Source organism: Rattus norvegicus, chromosome 2, assembly GCF_036323735.1.
Source record: "Rattus norvegicus strain BN/NHsdMcwi chromosome 2, GRCr8, whole genome shotgun sequence".
NCBI lineage: Eukaryota > Metazoa > Chordata > Mammalia > Rodentia > Muridae > Rattus > Rattus norvegicus.
Genome location: NC_086020.1, coordinates 229,564,046 through 229,585,072, shown reverse-complemented (window position 1 = coordinate 229,585,072; position 21,027 = coordinate 229,564,046). Strand labels below are relative to the sequence as shown.

Genomic DNA, 21,027 nt, shown 5'->3' with positions numbered 1-21,027 from the left:
TTACCCCAGGTTCCATTTTGATCATTTCACGAATCAGCATTTTATTATGACCTTGACCCATGACCCTTAAAAATACAGAGCACATTTGAGGCAAATGAACCAGATAGCAATTTTTTCCTCTCTCTTTTAACATGGCAAGTCCTATGCGGAATTACCCATTATGCCGAAGCCATGATGAGTGCCACCTATAGGCTTAGATTTCTCAACACTTATTTTAAAAAGGGTTCTCAAACACTTCAACACCGCCCCCCACTTCTAGCTCTCCATCCAAAGGTAAGGGAGAAAAGACGGTCAGTAGGACAAGGGGATATGGGCCTGATTAGAAGTAGTTCTTTAGGGCGATTCCAATCTCTGTCAGGATAAAATACCAGGATACCAGCAGTAATGCCAGGTTAAAAGTGTCACCAAACACAGATCAGCAAGGATGGCATAATCCAGCAGAAACTGCCAAGCCTCTGCCAAATTGGCTGGAATCAGTCAGCAGAATGACCAGCACCAGCTGGAACATCAGGGTTCTCTTCTGTGCCTCTCTCAACAAAGTGAAGATCAGCGAAGATGCCAGCAAGAGTTTCACAGCTAGTTATGTAAGCACCCTGCCCTCTCTCTTGAGTCCTACTTATACCCTCTCAAAGATCACATGTCCTCCATGGGTCTTGCCTCATCAAAATACCATGCGAGTCTGCATCACATGACACAACCAGAGACTTCCACTTCATAGAGGAATGCAAATAGATCTATATTTCAACTTATACAAAACTCAAGTCTCAAAGACCTCAGTGTAAAGTTACTTACACTAAATCAAATAGAAGAGAAAGTGGGAGAACAGCCTGAGCACATTGGCACAGGAGGCAACTTCCTGAACAGGACACCAACAGATCAGGCACTAAGGTCAACAATATAAAGAACTCAAGAGGGGTTGGGGATTTAGCTCAGTGGTAGAGCGCTTGCCTAGGAAGCACAAGGCCCTGGGTTCGGTCCCCAGCTCCGAAAAAAAGAACCAAAAAAAAAAAAAAGAAATTAGACACCAACACACCAAATAACCCAATTAAAAAATGGAATATAGAGCTAAACAGAGAATTCTCAACAGAGGAACCGCTAATGGCTGAGAAGCACTTAAAGAAATGTTCACTATCCTTAGTCTTCCAAGAATTACAAATCAAAATGACTCTGAGATTCTGTTTATACCCTTCAGAATGGCTAAGATAAAAAAAAAGCCCAATGGACACATGTTGACAAGGATTTGGAGCAAAGGGTACACTCCTCCATTGCTGGTGGGAGTGCAAACTTGTACAACCACTCTGGAAATGGATTTCACAGTTTCTCAGAAAATTGTGAGTAGCCCTACCTCAAGGTCCAGCTATACCACTCTTGGGAATATAACCAAGAGATGCTCCACCAGACCACAAGGAAACTTGTTCCACTATGTTCATATCAGTTTTATTCATAGTAGCTAGAAACTGGACATGATTCAGATGCTCTTCAACCAAAGAATCGAGTTTTAACGGTGTGGTTCATTTATACATTGGAAAACTATACAGCTACTGAAAATAAGGAAATCATGAAATTTCCAAGAAAATGATGGAACTAGAAAATATCACCCTGAGTGACGTAACCCAGACTCTGAAGGACATGCATGTTGTGTACTCACTTATAGTAGATATTAATCATAAAGCACAGGATACTCACGCTTCAATCTACAGACTCAAAGAAGCTAAATGACAAGCAAGGCCCAAAGTAGGATGCTTGAACCTCACTCAGGAGGGGAAATAAAACAGTCATCAGAGGTGATGGAGGGAATGTGGAGGGGAGTGAGGTGTGTGGGGGGAATCAGGTGTAGGGAGAGCCTGGGAGAGAGAGAGGGCAAGGAGAGTGAATAGACATTGGTGAAGGGGGTGCGGTTGTCTCTAGGATGTATCAGGGACCTGGTGTGGAGGAGGCTCCGGGGAGTCTATGGGGGGGACTCTAGATGAGACTCCTAGCAGTGGGGGATATGGAGCCTGAAGTGGCCACCTCCTATAACCAGGCTGGACGCTCAGTAGAGGGATAAGGACACCAACCCACTCACAAAACCTTTGATCCGAAATGTGTCCTGCTTACAAGAAGTGCAGGGACAAAGATGGAGCAGGGATGGAGGGAAAACCATCCAATGGCTGGCCCAACTTGAGGTCACATGGGCAAGAATCAATCCCTATTAATGATCTCTGTTATGCTGGCAGACGGGAGCCTAACGCAACTGTCCTCTGAGAGGCTCTACCCAGCAGCAGATGAGAAAAGATGCAGGGACCCACAGCCAAACATCAGATGGGGCTGGGAAGCCTCGTGGAAGAGTTGGTGGAAGGACTGAGGTCCCTGGAATGCATAGGGACTCTATAAGAAGACTAACAGAGTCAACTAACCTGGACCCTTGGGGGCTCCCAGACACTGAACCATCAACTGAAGAGCATACATGGGCTGGACTTAGGCCCCATGCACATATGTAGTGATGTGTAGTTAGTCTTCATATAGGTCCCCCAACAACTGGAGCAGGGTTGCTTACCTGGACTCTGTTGCCTGCCCATGGATCCTGTTCCCCTAACTGGGCCGTCTTGTCTGGCCTCAGTGGGAGAACATGTGCCTAGTTCTGCAGTGGCTTGAGGTGCTAGGGTGAGTTGGTACCTAGGGTGGACCACCCCCTTCTCAGAATGAAGGGAAGGGGGGGTTGGGGAAGGTTCATGTGGGGGTGTACCAGCAGGAGGGAGCTGCAATCTGGATGTAAAGTGAATAAATGAATGAATTAATGGGAAAAAGGACTGTCAAATAATTATCAAGATTATTCAAGTCAGATAACTATTAACCAGTTTCTTTCAAATCCCTGTAAATGAATACTTTCTTATTGCTTATTACTAAAATTATTCAAGTCAGATAACTATTAACCGGTTTTTTTCAAATCCCTGTAAATGTATACATTTCTTGTTGCCTGTGGGAGGTTCTTATGACCGTATATGGTAGGTTTACCCAGGGAAAGAACACAAAATGTGAAGTTGAACATCTCCCTTCCTTACCCAGGATGGTCTCCTTTCAAGCTTACCAGAGCTTTGTTAAGTGCGTTCTTTTAAGAACCTTCTCATTGTTTTATTCATGTTCTCGATCACTTGCTGTTTTTAAGTGTGTTAGCCTCTGCTGTTACCTCTCCTGCTTCCTCTCCCTTCTCCTTGCCTTGGTCTTATTCTACTCTTCTATTTCTGGGTCATGAAGTATGATCTGGAATTATTGATGTGCAACTTTACTTTTCTGACGTGCTGACCTAGTTTGGTAAAGACCTAATTTAGTGTGGATTTAATGGTGTCACACATATGTTGATGGCCATTTTCAGTTTTATTCACCGTGGTATGTTAAGAAAATTCCTGGGTTGGAGATAGTTCAGTGGTTAAGACCATTGGCTAACAATCAACAATATGCCACCAGCACATATGTAACAGCTGTGTAGCTTGGTGTTGATTTGGAACTCCTAACAGTAAGAACATGGGCTGTCTCTTATTCTATTGCCTGCCTTTGGGGACCCTTTCCCTCTAGTGGGGTGACTAGCCTCAATAGGAGAAGATGCACCTAGTCTTACTACAACTTTTTATGCCAAAGCTAGTTGATATCCATGAGCAGCCTTCACTCTTCTGAAGAGACAGGGAGGAGTGGATTGGGGCGCGGGTGTTGGAAGGAGGAGAGTAGAGAGAGAGGAGGGAGGGGAAACTGCAGTTGGGATGTGAAGTACTGTAGGGATTTGGGGGTGCAGACCACTCTTAACTGTTTTGAGCTAATGATATGGTTGATGCAGAAGGGGCAGTAGCCAGATTTCCTCAGAGAGGCATCAATCTAAGAGGCCAAGGTAATGCTTAGGTGATGGCTAAGACTCAGAACATAGCATCTGTTTGGTGGTAGCAGGTATTTTAGGAATGCACCATGCACCTGAGTAGCACCTGTAACATAGGACAAGCGAGACTTTTATTTCAGTGATTCTACTGAGAATGGAGTTAGAAAAATAGTCGGGGCAGCTTTGCCTTTATCAGAGAAAGAGAATAGGTGAGAAAGCCATTTTAAGACTCCTCAGCAGGTTTCGTGAGTTTTTGACAAGACTGGTGATTTTGTTGCCACCATTGTTCACCAGAAGATGTAGATCGTGGAGGAGCCACTAGTCTGGCTCAGGAGTTCAAGGAGCCTTTCACCAGCCAATTTACGTTCAGAAGTCAGTTGCTGAGTTTCTATTACTGTATCCTCATGAGGAAGAGACAGTCAGTGAGGAAGATTTTTCCACATTATGATTAACACAAGTTAATAAGATATTTAGTATCCTGAAACTTAGTTGTCTGGCTGTCTGGACACTATATCATAACCTTCATTCTAGAACCCTGTAGAAGGATACATTTTCTTTTTTACACCTTGATTGATGTAACTCATATTTGCCAGATCAAAGTGTAACTGTGTAATCAGTTGTTTGCTACACAGACTTCTGCACAGGGAGTGGACGCTTGGAAATGTAGAAGTCAGTCAAGGTAACTGTCCCATGGTTAGTGCACTTTCAGCAATAGATGCCTAAGTCCATGGACCAGCTACGATGGCCAGTGGAGGTGGCTAGCATGGGCCAAACTTGAGAGAAACCCAGATGCTAGCTGTTAACATCACAAGCAGGCGGCAGCAGCTCATTGGTAATCTAAAAGAGAAGTGTATTTTTTAAAATAGGATTGCGTTACAATGTCCAGGGATACCCACCATTTGGGTGTCCTGAATAATTTTTCAACCTGAGTTTGACAACATAGCCTTTGGCTGTTTACTTTTATCAGCAAACATGCGAAAGGTAAAAGTTTGAACTTGCCCCCTAGACAAAAGTTGAAGACAAAAGAAAGAAAAATAGTCGGGCCCTGGAACTGCCTGTTCCAGGAACTAGCTGATCACAGAAAGAGTAATTGCACCAGCTGGTTCAGCCACTTTGTTCCAGGAACTAGCTAACCGTAATAGCAGCTGACCATAGTAGCAGCTGACCATAATAGCAGGAACTGGTTAACCATAAAGTTAGATTAAAATCTTAAAGAACAATCATGAGAAACAGGAGGTTCTTCCTTGTGATTCAGTATGCTTTTTCCTTTAAATACCCCTTCTCCCAGTCATTTGAGGTATAACTCCTCTATCCCTGTGAGGGATACGAGTCTCGACCCCAGTGCACTGGTTTCTTTTGTCCCTATCAATAAACCTCATGTGATTGTGAAAGAATAAAGATTTTAAACTATCTCCCACTGACCCTGCTGTGAGGACAAGTGTACCTCACAGCAAAGAATAACATAACATGTTTTGGGGAAATAGTCTGGCCATATAAGGCCTGACTAAACAGTCCTGAGAAAAACAAGAACTAGGGTCAGCTTGCCCCAGAAGCAGGGTGGCCTAGAGTTGAACTGAACCCAAGTTGTAAACCAATGAAATTGCTTTGTGTGACTGTTGCTAACTGCCTATGTAATTTTCCCTATAAATCCCTTCCCCTAATTGGGCTTGGGGTCGACTCCTCTGTCTCCTGTGTGAGATATGTGTCGTCCCCAGAGCTCTGGTTCCCCAAATACACCTCTTGTTTATTACATCAAGACCGGTTTCTCGTGAGTTCTTGGGGGGTTGCGTCACCTTGAGATTTGAGTGGGGGTCTTCCCCACCCTGGTGGTCTTTCAATTGCATCAAGGACAGTCTCTAGTGAGTTCTTGGGGGGTCGTGTCATCCCGAGACTTGAGTAAGGGTCTCCCCACTCCGTGAGTCTTTCACATGAAGGGTTCGAGTGCAGAAAGACACACAACAGCTGTCAGAAGTACACATCTAAAGATAGTGTGCTGTTGTTGGTAAACACAAAATTTAAGATTTGGCCTCAATATTTAAGAATATAGGGCTGCTTTCACTTCCTCTACAGAGAAAGACATCACAGTATTGAAGTAAGCTAAGGTCTTGTCTTGTATCTGGGCAGTGTGTATATTTGTCAGGAAGAGATTAATTACTGAGAATTTTGTCCAAATAATCTCTCATATGGTTATGTATGATGTCTGAGGACTATATAGTTTATTGAGCTGTTAAAGAACATTGATTATTTTAATTCTCATTTTTTTTTCTGCTGGGTATTTAAGATCATGTAGGTGGTTAAAATGTATCTTTTTGTTTCCTTCCAAGAGCAGTTGAAGACCTGGTTCTCCTGTATGACTTGGGCTTGGGAGAAGTCCGTGGCTCATCTAGTCCTTCTTTTGCCTTTAGTCCATCTATGTGAGGATGAGCCAAAGGTCTTCTTGACTGTTGCCATTTTCCCTGTGTTGACCAACCTCCTGGCAGACTGGACACTGGATAAAGTCCATTCAGTGGCTTATACAAAGCCCCCCAAACAAGAGAACAGACGAAACCCCAGTTACAGAGCATTTTGAAAGATGTTGTATAGTTCCCTGGGACTTAGCTAATATTTATAACAAGGGAGAAGATATTCTGTTTTAATTTCTCTGACCTCATCAGTGTAGGTTTCCAAGTGTGGTTATTGACCGCCCAGAAGTTCAGGTGTACTAATTTGTTATATTTAATTAATCTGTAATGTTATGGTAAAGCTTGACCAGAAATTAAAGTGTGGCTGTTGGATCAACAGATATTCCTGTCACTCTGGAACTGTTAGAAAAGAAAGTTTGACTCTATATTCACTAAACTGAATTCAACTAAGGTTTGCAGATGGTTAAAAAAAATCTGGAAAGGAAGATTTACACAATGAATTTATCAGTAAAATATAAATGAAATAAAATTGTGCTTTTTGAGTTTGAATTACCTAAGGTGCAATCCACAGACCACAGGAAGCTCAAGAAGAAGGATGACCAAAATGCAGATGCTCCCACTCCTTCTTAAAAGGGGGGAAATATGCATAGGAGGGGATATGGAAACAAAGTTTAGAGCAGCAACTCAAGGAATGGCTATTCAGAGCCTGACCCACACGTGGTCAGTGTGTGTGTGTGTGTGTGTGTGTGTGTGTGTGTGTGTGTGTGTGTGTGTATCTCCACCAAAACTAGATAAGATTGATGAAGCTAGAAAATGCATGCTGAAAGGGACCGGATATAGATCTCTCTTGAGAGACACATCCAGAGCATGTTCAATACAGAGGTCAATGCTAGCAGCAAACCACTGAACTGAGAACAGGATGCCCTTGGGGTGAATTAGAGGAAGGATTGAAGGAGTTGAAGGAGCTGGCAACCTGATAAAAACAACAATGCCAACCAACCAGAGCTCCCAGGAACTAAACCACTACTGAAAGACTATACATGGACTGACCCAGGGCTCCAACTGCATATGTGGCAGAGAATAGCATTGTTGGGGCACGAGGGGAAGGGGAAGCCCTTGGTCCTGCCAAGGTTGGACCCCCAGTACAGGGGAATATTGGGGGGGCAATAAAGGGGTGTATATGGTGGGAATACCCTTATGGGGGAGGGGGAGGGCAGGGAATGGGGCTTATGGACAGGAAACTGGGAAGGGGAATAACATTTGAAATGTAAGGAAATATATCTAATAAAAATTTTTAAAAAATTGTGCTTTTTGTAAAAGAATTGAGGAAAAGTGCATGCAAAGAAACTAAACACCCAAGGTTTTATAATTAATTCCTATATTGATTTCTTCGGTCTCAGATTACACTTTTAATTTCAAATATAATTAAAATGGAAAGAAAGCCTATAATTCTTTGTCCTAACTATTATTTGTACTGTTGGTATAAATTTTTTTGACCATTTGAACACTTGGTTCTTCACTGTTCTTAGGCAATATTCAATTATGGCTTAAATTGTTATTTTTATATCACAAATGCCATGTATATTCATTACAAGAGATTTTGAAATGGAAGAAAAAAACCCCACCTCTATGTTTATCACTTTCTCCTTACATTGAAAAGCCTTTGCCTGTCCTCACATGGAGTCTACTTTTCCCATCCGTTCACAAGTCCTTGGTCCTGCTAAGGTTGGACCCCCATGTTGGGGGTTGGTGGGAGGGAGCACCCTTATAGAAGGGGAGGGGGATGGAATAGGGGGCTTATGTCTGGGAAATCGGGAAAGGGAATAACATTTGAAATTTAAATAAAAAATATTCAATAAAGAAAAATTAATGGGGGAGAAACACATTCTCTGCATGGATAACTTATTTTCTCCTAGCCGCCCCCACCCCCTTTAAATCACATGGGACACCCTGGACACTTTAGGAATCAGAGTTGTTTTGCCCAGAGCAGAGTTCTAGCTTAGGGAACGCTCCTATCCCTTCAGCTGACTTCGGTCGCTGTGCCTCGAGTGTAACCCGAGTAAAGTAAAAGTACACAGCAGAAGCAGCAGCAGCCAGATGCCAAGAGAGGTTATCCTCTTACCTTTCCCTGGGTGCCCATTTTCCTTGGGAAGCTCGCTTTGGAAGTGTCCTTCTGACTCTGGCCTTTCACCTCTACCCAGAATGCTCTGTGTCCTGTGCTGTGAACTCTGGATAAATAGCATTCGTGCTGGCTGGTTCTCCAATCACAGCCCTGCCTGACCTGTGCTGTGACATTTGTACTGTTATAGTTCATCTATAAACCCATCACGCTCAGCTGGCACTGAGGTGTTTGTTTTTAATTAGTTTTTTTTTACTTTTATCACAATATATCAAATAGACAAAGTGCATTAATTGTATAAGACTGAGTTAAAAGAAACTACTAAGCAAAGGCCATTTTAACTGTTCTGGAACTTCCCTCCCACCCATTCTTCTGTTGTGCACTCTGATAATAATATCCTTGCACATTTGTGGTTTTGTTACTATATATTTTCTTTCTTATAGAAGAGTTTTGTTTATTAATCAGTTTGTGTGAATAGACTCAGAGTGTATAACTTCCCTGTGTTCTCCCCTTAGTTCTGTTCATTGATCCTTCACAGTGCCTTTAGTTGTAGTTTATTAGAAAATAATACCGTTGAACTCTCTACTGTATGAACCCACCATAATTCATGCACCCCCTTTCCTCTCTGGTTCTTTTCTTTCTAATCATGGAGAGTCAGCGGCTACATAAAAACTCTCTTCCTGCGCCCTGCTGCACACATGCTCCAGTTTGCTTAGGGGACATTCAGGGCTGACACAGACAGCGCATGCTAGCAAGGCAGCACTGACTGTTGGACAAGGAAGCGCTTTTGCTCAGGATGCTGAAAGCCATTGGCTCCAAAGCTGCCAGAGCCACTCTGCTGCAGTTGGGGCGCCCTTTAGTCACTGATGGAGAACAACACCCACTGTCCCTCACTGTGGCTCTGGGTCTCATAGTGTCCTCCAAGGACAGGAGGAGTGCTGCAGCCTGGAGGACCAGTGCCTACCTGAGCTACGTGGGGTCTGAGCACTGGTGTCATGGGCCAGAGTTCTCCAGAGTCACACGTGATGGCAGTTTGAGAAAAGGGATGTCTCCAAATGGTTATCAACTCACAAAATTTTTAACATTATATTTTATCTTTAGGTTTACAAACTTAGACCAATGCAAAAAATCATGTATCCTCTCACAGAGGCTGAACCACCAACCAGAGAGCATTCATGGGACAGACCTAGGCTCCCTACACATATGTGACAGATGTGTAGCTTGGTCTCCGTGTGGGACCCTTGACAATGGAGCAGGGGCTGTCCCTGACTCTGTTGCCTGCCTTTGGATCCCTTTTCCCTAACTGGACTGCATGTCCAGCCTCAACAGGAGAAGATGTACCTAGTCTTACTGCACCTCCATGTGCCTAGGCAAGTAGCTGACACTCATGGGAGCTTCTTTCTGGAGAGAAAGGGAGGGGAAGTGGTGGGAGTAGGTGAGGGGAGGGGAGGGACTGGCAGAGGAGGAGAGGTCTCAACTGGGATGTAAAGTAGATAAATAAATTAATAAAAAATCCCTAGTTATACTTTCCAGACAGACCATTGTATAAAATGAGCCTTATATAGTCAATGTTTTGTAATATTCTTCTAAAATAAATTTTATTCATTATTTAAAAATATCATCTACCCATCATCGTAGATGGTGTGTAGAGGAGTTCGCTGTCCCCCAAGTTCCTCGTGCTGTCTCCTGCTTCAAAGTTCTGCCCCACAGTTGACTGTTTCTCTCTGAGGTCTGGCTGTCCTCTTCTGACTTTATCCTGGCTGACAGCTCCTTTCTTTACTACGGGAGTTCCCGGATGTGCAACTGTGGTGGTCAGAGCAACTCATGGTTACAGAGTGACTGGACCTCTGTGACTGGATGCAGAAACCTCTGCTTAGGTCAGCAGAGTTGAATGTGATACCGTGGTGGTTTGCAAGGATGTGCAGCTCTTTGTGATCTTGATTTCCCCGATCATCACCGAGGATGAGCACTTTGGTGTCTGGGGTCAGGTCACACAGCCTATACATGACTTAAGGGGACGATGGTGTAAAGATCGTCATTATGTGTGTTCTTTCCTTATAGACTCTTAGCTCTTTGTTTCACATATTTAAAGTTGTTTGTTACATTTACGCTGTGTGTGTGTGTGTGTGTGTGTGTGTGTGTGTGTGTGTGTGTGTTTTAGCTGAAGTGGTCAGGCTTGAAGGCAATGGCCTTTACCCGCTGAGCTTCCTTGCAACCCTGGTTTATATAGTTTACATTTTGACCATGTCCACGTTCCATATTCTGTGTTTTTAAAGTTTAACATATTTTTGCTGTCCTTCCTTGTCGGTGTGTTCTCTTCAGTCATGTCAGTAGTTAATTATTGAATTAAGTTATTTAATCAAGTTTTAAAGAATAGATCATGCTCTCTCTTCCACTTTCTTCATAGCTGACCTGTAGTTCATAGCAAGTGCCAGAGTGTACAGTAAACCAGCCAGGAACTAATCCAGGTGAGGTGAAGCATCGATGTCTGGTCAGCATGACTTTAGCCAGTGCAGAGTCAAAATTTTGTGTACTCCAGCCAAGTGGTTTATTTTTCTTACACATTTAAATACTTTAGAAAAAAGTTTCTGCAAGACAATGATCACTACAAAGTTTTAGACTCGACTGCATTGAAACTCTCTTACAAAGCACATCTCTTTAGCAAAGTGCCCGTGACTGTTACTATAAGAATACATTCTATTAAAGAAAAAGCAGTGCTCAGATAAGGGCCTGGGGAGGAAGGATTTGTACTAAGCATAAAGATAGGTCCTATTGATGGAACATCCAAAGCACACGGTACCTCTTGCATAGGATGGGTGTAGAATTTAGACCCCAGTTCTTCCTCCTGGCCCCGTGCTCCCAGAAATAAGCCTCAGACTCAAAATTTAATTACAAATACCTTGGCCATATAGCTAAGTTCTTCTCTGACTAGCTATAACTTAAAACATCTCATTTATTCTAACCAACATCCTACCATGTGTCTGGTTCCGTGAGCTTAGGTATAATTTGTCCCTCTTGTCACATCTTCCCAGCCAAATTTCCCACACCTCCTCTATCCCAGTATTCTTACTCCTCCTGGATGACCACTTTCTATTTCCTGCCTACACCATAGGCCAAAGGCTCTGTAATTGACAGGTGATGCTCCCATACAGGACAGGTGGGTTCTATTCACCGAGTGACCAAGCTCAGGATTAGGGCCTAGACGATACTCAGGATTTGGGGGGATTCAAGTGAAGTCTGGCGCCATAGAATAGCAAAAGATTACCAGCTTGCTGGACAATGTCCACTTCAGCTTTCTGGATGAACAGGTATTATTTCCTTCACTTGAAGGGGAAAAACCTGCCCGCTTTAACAATTCTGCTTTCTCTACCACAGAGCTTCTTAGTCTTGACCCCTTCGGTGGTTGACTGACCCTGTCACATATTAAATATCACATATCTGGAGTCACAGATCAGATATCCTTGCACATTAGAATTCTAAGGTATTCACATTAGAATTAGTTAACAGTAGCAAAATTATGGTTATGAGGTAGCAATGAAACACTTTTATGGCTCTCTTACTTCTGCTTCAACACTTGCCTCTGTTTCTCCCTCCTCAGGTTCTACAGCTCCCTTGGCCAGAATCTCTACAGCACTGAGAAGCTCCATGCACCCCCTTTAATTTCCTTCTTCCCACTGTTACTAATTTGCGGTTAGGCTTCTCATTATTTCTTGTTTGCACTGCTGTAGTAATCTTGATACTGAGCCTCCTGTTGGCACAGCTCTGTTTGCAGTCCCTGTTTTAAAGCGCTAGACTAATATTTCAAAGGAAAAGCATCAGTTCAGGACTCCCAAGACCAAGTTTTCAGCCCAAAGGGGCTTGATTTGCTCCTGAGGGACACAGGGGGAGGGAATAAGAGACAAACACAGGAGATAGTGCCAGGAAACCCTGCTGCTAAGGTTGAAGTCTGACATTACCAGAAAGCCCTGAACTCACAAGATGGCTGACTCCCTTTGTCAGCAGGGCTTCTCCTTCTCTGGTCCTGGGGAGCTGGAGACCTGCATACCCTCTACTTGTGAATGTCATGTAGCTTAATTACAGGCTCAGCTTCCTTTCTCATGACTAGGAGCCAGCTCAGCAAGCACCTGAGATTTCTGGAATGCCTCCCATGCTTATCTCAGTACCGTATCCTTCAGTCAATGACCTTTGCCCACCCCTTCCTCAAAACTATATAACCTCTCGTTCACTGAAAATAAAGTTGATCTGTCTCTCTGAAGCTGATCTCCATGTGTTGAGCCATACAAAACCCTGTTTGTCCATTCTGTTTCCTGTCCTTGGCCAGTGGCAGGCAACTCCTGGGAAGAAGGGAGAACTGCAATAGATGAGGGAAATGGGAACAAGGGAAAGGGGTGTTCGCTTACAGGTGATTCCACTAGGCTCGTCCCAGGGGCCTAGCAATGGCTTACATCATCACCTGCCATCATCACCTGTCCCTGCCAGGTGTGTCAGGTGCAGGCTGCATATAGAAGGAATGGCCATCACTCCACCTCTCTGTGTTCCCAACGTTCACTTTCTTCCCCTACCTAGCCTTCTCTGTGCATCCCCTCTTCTCTTCCCTCCTAGCTTCGTCCCCATCTGTCTGCCTTCTCCATGTCAACTCAACCCCTTCTCTAGGTCATCACTCCTCTCCCTTCCTCTGATCTTGTACCACTTCCCTCACACCAGATCTGTTGCATGGTGTGATTACTCAGGGACATAGCTTGGTGTGGTGGTTTGAATATGCTTGGCCCAAGGAAAGTGGCACTGTTAGGAGGTGTGGCCTTGTTGGAAGAAGTGCGTTACTGTGGGATGGGGATGGGCTTTGAAGTCCTTTGCTCGAGGTCTGTCCAGTGTGAAAGAGACAGTCTCCTTGTTGTCTTCAGATCTAGATGTAGAACTCTTAGCTCTTCCAGTACCACGTCTGCCTGGATGCTGCCATGCTTTCCCACCATGATAATAATGGACTGAACCTCCGAAACTGTAAGCCAGTCCCAATGAAATGTCTTCCTTTATAAGAGTTATCTTGATCATGGTGTCTCTTTATAGCAATAGCACTCTAACTAAGACAATTGGCATGGGTCTCCCAGGTACCTCCTCAGTGCATTATATTTCATAATAAAGGGGAGAAGTATTTGTCCCCAGAGGACAAAGGACTGCCTTTGGATAGAATGGAGACAGAAGTGACACATAGGAAAATGACAGTTTGTAAAGGTACAAAAGGAAACCCTGTGTTAGAATGAGGTGTTTAATTTTAATTGGGTGTGTTAATTACATTATCCAAAGGGGACTTTCAATTGTTGGACTTCAGTACTTTGATAGCTGGCTCTTGGAAGTCAGCCTTAGGAGGAGGAAGTGGCCAAATAAGGGAATAGACCTGGTGGCCAGCTTTAGGAATGGAATCTAACGGGTTTTAGAAGGGCACAGGGAATGGGGGAAGGGCAAGGCCTGCCTGAACCACGTTTGCCACAGTCCAGATGATCAGGGAGTCGCTTCACCATTCCTAACAGCTTCTTTTAAAAAGCTTTTCTCTCTTTTTCCTTAGTGGCTTTTTAAAAGTCAGATACCTTTTCTGACCTAAAAGCATGCAGAGCTCTCTAAATTCTTGGAGATCAACCTCAAAACTCACTCCAGCTTTCAAGAACATTTATCCCCATACTATATTATACTTTACCCTTCAGGTTTCTTGGTTTGTGTTTTGCTCCCCAGTGCTGTCTGTGACCTCCCCTGACCCTCTTGCTTCTGTGCTGACATGACTGGTGCTGACCCACAGCCTACTGAACTCTGAGACACCCTTCAGACATACAGGCTCTGTTTTGCCCACTCTTTGCTCTGCTCTTTAGGAACATGATACCCACATGAGCCTAACCGATGTCATGTTCTGTTATTTTTGTCTGTTTGGGTGACTCCCTCCCCACTTTTCAACTTCTTAGTTATTGAGGTGCTATACAAACATTTAACACACATCCACATCTACTACAAGAAGAAGGTTCTCTGATGGGCATTGACTGAGACACTGGACTACAGTTATGTTATTAGGACTGAGAAGCCATTTAATTTATAAAGTCTATTTCCTAGAGTACTTTAGAGTCCTAGGAAACTCCAAGTACTGAGTAAATGATGGTCCAGTAGGATGTCTTCTTTGGAAGTGCAGTAAGCATTGACACAGGTTGGGCATCACAGTTTCCCATGTGCTTGTGGTCTTTTTTTATGCTAGAGTCCCCCAGGCTTCTTTGAAAGTAAGTGTAAACTCAGTTCCCAGAAAAAAGCTATAGTTATATAGAAGGGTCTGCAAAGCAAGTAACTAGTTGGAACCCATGATGGTCCCGAGCTGGAATGTTGGTTATCCAGCTGTACAGTCCCCTCCACTCACCACCACATTCTTCTGTCTGTCACTTGGTATCTTTGGTGTACTGAACTAGTAGGGCACCGTTCCCTCCATTTACTCAGCTAAGCATGGCACCGAAGGGTGGGAATCCTACAGCCGAGCCCTGCTTTGCCATGACCCATGTACCCGAGGTCTCTCCTCTGGTGTACTTGAAAATTCCTTGATCTACGGCTCATTCTGTACTCTACCCACTTCCACATGGATGATGTTTCTCTGGGAACCTGAAACAGTGTTTCACGGCCGCCATCACTTATGTTTGGCTGGAAGTAAAGCATTTATTATTCCCTGCAAGGTGAGAGCAATAAAAAGGTGGGGAGAGGATTCGTTGTCAGGGGAACAGTGAGACAGCTCAAAGTGTCCTGCTTAGGATCTTGGGTGGCATTAGATAAAGAAAAGTCATACTTTTTGAATGACAACTCAGGGCAGTGGGCTGGCTTTGCTTCAATGTTCTGCATACCTATCTCCAAAAAGAAGGGTCTAGAGGCATAAATAGCACCTCATCTCACTAACGGCCTATCTTAAGCATGCCTTCAGGAAAATCAGCGTTCCTCGGGGATGGTCCAGAGATCAACAGACCTAAGCTGCAACTTAAGTTTTTACTTATTATTTTTGAAAATAAATTTACTTATTTTGTGTATTGCACATGCATGCACATTGTACCATGATGAATGAGTGGAAGTCATAGGACAACTCCCAAGAGTCAGTTCTCTCCTTCCCACACAGGGCAGTGGAACTCAGGTCCTCGGGCATGGTGGCAAGCAAATGCACTTGCAGACTGACCCTCGTGGAGCATTATATTTTAGTTTTATCAATCTGCAGATTCTTTTTATTCCATCAATACATGGCACAACCCACAATCATGTGCAGAATTCATCTGTCATGTCTTATCTGTGTCTTTAATTTCTTTTTAATTAATTAATTAATTAACTTTATAGGGACAAAGATATAGCAGAGACAGAGGGAATGGCCAACCAATGACCAAGGCCTCCCCCCCACAGCTACTCCCCCCATTTCTTCCTCCTCTTCTCCTCTGAGAAGGGGGAGGCATCCCTGGGCAACCCCTCACCCTGGCACATCAACTCACTTCAGGACTAGGTGCATCCTCTCCCACTGAGGCCAGACCAGGCAGCCCAGTTAGGGGAATGGGATCCACAGGCAAGCAACAGATTCAGGTAGAGCCCCCACTCCAGTTGTTGGGGAACCTGCATGAAGACCAAGCCGCACATCTGCTACATATATGCGTGTGTGTGTGTGTGTGTGTGTGTGTGTGTGTGTGTGTGTGTGTGTGTCGGGGGGTATGTCCAGTCCATCCTGGCTCTTTGGTTGATGGTTCAGTCTCTGCGAACCCCAAACAATTCAGGTTAGTTGACTGTTGGTCTTTCTATAGAGTCCCTGTCTTTTTCAGATCCCTCAATCCTTCCCCCAACTCTTCCACAAGACTCTTCGAGTTCCATGTAATGTTTGGCAGTGGGTCTCTGCTTCTGTTTCTGTCAGCTGCTGGGTGGAGTCTCTCAGAGGACAGTTATGCTAGGTTCCTGTCCGCAGGCATAACAATCTCATTAATAGTGTCAGGGATTGGTTCTTGCCCATGGGATGGGTGTAAATTTGGGCAGGTCATTGGTTGACCATTCCCTCTGTCTCTGCTATATCTTTGTCCCTGCGTATCTCATAGGCAGGATACATTTGGACTGAAGGTTTCCTGGGTGGGTTGCTGTTCTTATTCCTCCACTGAGAGTCCTACCTCGCTATAGAAGATGGCCACTTCCAGCTCCATGTGCCCCATTGGCTAGGAGTCTCAGCTGGAGTCACCCCATAGACTCCCTGAGGCCTCCTCTAGGCCAAAACCTCTGGCAATTCTAAAAATGCCCCCTCCTTCCCACCACCAATTTCCCTTCTCTCTCCTGCTCTCTTTGCACCCAATCCCCCACTTGATTCCCCATCCTACCCAGTTCCCTCTCTCCATCCACCTCCAATATCTATTTTATTTCCCCTTCTGAGAAAGATTCAAGCATCCTCCCTTAGCCCCTCATTGTTCTTTGGCTACTTTGGGTCTGCGTATTGTAACGTGGTTATTCTCTACTTTATGGCTAAGATCCACTTGTAAGTTGAGTGAGTACATGCTATGCATGTCTTTTGAGGTCTGGGTTACTTCACTCAAGATGATATTTTCTAGTTCCATCTATTTGCCCTCAAAATTCATGATATCCTTGTTTTTAATAGCTGAGTAGTTTCCCATTGTATAAATGAACCACATTCTTTAGTTGATAGGCACCTGGGTTGTTTTCAGTTTCTGGCTATTACCAGTAAAGCTTCTATGAGCATAGTAGAGCATCTTTTGGGTATATCCCCAGCAGAAGTACAGCTGGGTCTTGAGGTAGAACTATTCTCAATTTTCTGAGTAAAAGCCAAATTGATTTCCACAGTTGTTGTACAAGTTTGCACTACCACCAGCAATGGAGGAGTGTTCCCCTTTCTCCATATAATCCCAGCATATATTGTTACTTAGATTTTTGATCTTAGCCATTCTGACGGGCATAATGAGGAATCTCTGATTTGTATTTCCCTGATGACTAAGGATGTGGAGCAATCCTTTAAGTGTTTCTTGGCCATTCCTCTGTTGAGAATTCTCTTTTTAGCTCTGTACCTCATTTTAAATTAGATTATTTGGGTTCTTGATGTCTGAAGCTCTTTTCTCAATCTCTAGGTTGCCATTTTGTCCTATTGATAATTTCCTTTGACTTTCAGAAGGTTTTCAGCTTCATGACGTCCCATTTATTAATTGTTGGTCTTAGTGTCTGGGCTATGGGTGTTCTGTTCAGGAAGCTGTCTCCTGTACCAAGGAGTTCAAACCTATTTCCCACTTTCTGTTCTCTTCTATGTAGTGTATGTGGTTTTACATTGAGGTCTTTGATCTACTTGGACTTGAGCTTTGTGCAGGGTGATAAATATGGATAAATACTTGCATTCTTCCATATGCAGACATTCATCATTTGTTGAAGATACTCTCCCTTTTCCATTTTGTAGTTTGTCTTCTTTGTTAAAAAAATCAAGTGTCTGTAGATGTGGGGGTTTATTTCTGGGTCTTATTCAATTCCATTGGCCCAGTCTGTTTCTATACTAATGCACTGCAGTTTTTATTACTATTACTCTGTGTAGTAGGGCTTGGAGTCAGGGATGGTGATACCTCCAGAAGTTCTTTTATTGTTTTATCTACCCTGGATTTTTTTTCCATAAGAAGTTGGGAATTGCTCCTTCAAGATCTGTAAGGAATCGTGTTGGAATTCTGATGGAAACTGCATGGAATCTGTAGACTGCTTTTGACAAGATGTTCATTGTCACTGTTATCATGGGACAATGTCTTCTGATATCTTCAATTTCTTTCTTCAGAGACTTGAAGTTCTTATTGTACAGGTCTTTCGTGTGCTTGCTTAGAGTTACACTAAGATATTTCATATTATTTGTGGCTGTTATTAAGGCTGTTCTCTATAACTTCTTTCTCAGACAGTTTATCATTTGTATAAAAGGAGGGCTACTGATTTTTTTTTAGTTAATATTGTATTCAGCTACTTTGCTGAAGGTGTTTATTAGCTTAGGAGTTCTCTGGTAGAATTTCTGGGGTTACTTATGCATGGTAACATATCATCTGCAAATAACAATGCTTTGACATCTTCCTTTCCAATTTGAATCCCTTTAATCTTCTTTAATTGTCTCGTCCTTCCAGCTAGGATTTCAAGTACCTTATTGCATAGATACAAAGAGAGTCTGCAGCCTTTTCCCTGACTTTACTGGAATTTAATTTGATGTTGGTTATTGACTTTCTGTATAGTGAATTTATTCTGTTTAGGTATCCTTCTTGTACCTCTGATCTCTCCATGACTTTTACAATGAAAGGCTTTTAGATTTTTGTCAAATGCTTTCAGTATCTAATGAGATGGTCATGTGGTTTTTTTTCTTTTAGTTTGTTTATATGACGTATTACATTGATGGGTTTTTCATATATTGTACCATCCCTGAATCCCTGGGATGAAGCGTACTTGATCATGGTGAATGATGTCTTTGATGTGTTCTTGTATTTGGTTTGGTGAAATTTTATTGAGTGTTTTTGTATCAATGTTCAAAAGGGATATTGGCTTGAAATACTCTTTCTTTGTTGAGTCTCTGTGTGGTTTAGGTATCAGGGTGACTGTGGCCTCATTTGGTAATGTTCCTTCTGTTTCTATTTTGTGGAAAAGTTTGAGGAGTATTGGTGTCTTAGTTAGGGTTATACTGCTGTCAACAGACACCATGACCAGGACAACTCTTGTAAGGACAACATTTAATTGGGACTGGCTTACAGGTTCAGAGGTTCCATCCATTCTCTTCAAGGTGTGGGCAATGTTCAGGCAGGCCTGGTGCAGGAGGAGCTGAAAGTTGTAAATCTTTATCTGAAGGCCACTAGGAGAAGACTGGCTTCTAGGCAGCTAGAATGAGGGTCTTAAAATCCTCATTCCACAGCGACATACTTCTTCTAACAAGGCCACACCTGCTCCAACAAAGCCATACCTCCTAATAATGCTACTCCCTGGTCCAAAGCATATTCAATTGGCATTAGTTCTTTGAAAGTCTGGTCAAATTGGTACTAAAACTATCTGGCTCTGGGCCTTTTGAGGTTAGTGGACTTTTAATGACTTCTACTTTCTTAGGGACTCGAGGATTATTTAAATAATTTACCTGATTTTGATTTAACTTTGGTAAGTAATTCCTACTTAGGAAATCATCCATTTCATTTAATTTTTCCAATTTTGTGGGGTACAGGCTTTTTGAAGTAAGACCTAATGATTCTTTGAATTTCCTCAGTGTCTGATGTTATGTTTCCCTTTCATTTCTGATTTTGTTTATTTGGGTACTGCCTCTCTCCCTTTTAGTTAGTTTGGCTAAGGTTTTGTATCTTTTGTTGATTCTCTTAAAGAACCAGCTTTTTGTTTGGTGGATTCTTTGTACTGCTATTTTTGTTTCTAATTGATTTCAGCCCTGAGTTTGATTATTTCCTGCCATCTATTTCTGTTGGGTGTGTTTGCTTCTTTTTTTCCTAGAGCATTCAGGTGTACTTTTAAATTGTTGGTATGAGGACAGTCCAGTTTCCTTATAAAGGCACTTATTGCTATAAACTTTCTTCTTAGTTCTGCTTTCATTATGTACAATGAGTTTGGGTTGAATTCTAGAAAGTTTTTACATTTCTTTATTTCTTCTCTGACCCAGTGATCATTGGATAAGAGAGTTGTTCAGTTTCCCTGAGTTTGTAGGTTTTCTGTTGTTGTTGAAGTCCAGCTTTATTCCATTGTGGTCTAATAGGATACAAGGGGTTATTTCAATTCTCTTATATCTGTTGAAGCACTGTATGGTCAGTTTTGGAGAAGGTTCCATGAGATGCTGAGAGGAAAGTATATTCTTTAGTGTTTGGGTGAAAAGTTCTGTAGATATCTGTTAGGTCCATTTGAATCATAACCTCTCCTAATTTCATTATTTCTCTTTTTAGTTTCTGTGTCAATGACCTGTCCATTGGTGAGAATGGGTATTGAAGTCTCCCACCATAAATATGTGGGGTTCAATGTGTGCTTCAAGACTATAGTAATTTTTTTTGTAGGAATGTAGGCACCCTTGCATTTGGGGCATAGGTGTTCAAAATTGAGACATCATCTTGGTGAACTTTTCCTTTGATGAGTATGAAGTGTCATTCTGCATCTTTTTTGATTAATTTTGGTTGAAAGTGTTTTTTCTTAGATATGAAAATGGCAACTCCAGCTTGTTTCTTGGGTCCATATTTGCTTTGAAAACCTTTTTCCAGCTTTTTACTCCAAGGTAACATCTCTCTTTGTTGCTGAAGTGTATTTCTTACTTGCAGCAGAATAATGGATCCTGTTTACACATCCGCTCTATTAACCTGTGTCTTTTGATTGGGGAAATTGAAACCATTGTTATTATGAGATATTAATGACTAACAATTGTTAATTAGTAATTTCTGTTATTTTGTTGTTGTTGTTGTTGGTGGTGGTGGTTGTGGGGTGCGTGTTTGATTTTCTCTTTCTCTCTCTCTCTCTCTCTCAGCTTTGCTGGTGGGAATGATATATTTATTGTGTTTTCTTGGGTGTAGTTACCCCCTTTTGTTTGAGTTTTGGAGTTTTCCTTCTAGTATTCTTTGTAGGGCTGGATTAGTAGAAAGATATTATTTACATTTGGTTTTATCATAGAATATCTTGTTTTCTTATCTACAGTGATTGAA

At 42.7% G+C, this 21,027-nt stretch overlaps 1 protein-coding gene across 9 annotated transcripts in view; it reads right to left on the bottom strand.

Annotated features, from left to right (window-relative positions):
• Adh6 (alcohol dehydrogenase 6 (class V)) overlaps positions 1–8,461 on the bottom strand; it is a 31,748-nt gene extending 23,287 nt beyond the window's left edge. For 3 of the 9 annotated variants that reach the window (XM_063281974.1, XM_063281976.1, XM_063281975.1), the window contains exons 1-2: positions 8,369–8,459; positions 5–4,681 (exon numbers count right to left, since the gene is read on the bottom strand). In XM_063281974.1, coding sequence (XP_063138044.1) covers positions 5–133 — 129 coding nt within the window. In that variant the 5' untranslated portion in view covers positions 134–4,681; positions 8,369–8,459. Of the gene's footprint in view, positions 1–4; positions 4,682–8,368 lie in introns of all 9 variants that reach the window. The other 6 variants (XM_017590939.3, XM_039102468.2, XR_010063619.1 and 3 more) reach the window with 5 other exon arrangements.
• Between the last annotated feature and the right edge of the window lie 12,566 nt (positions 8,462–21,027).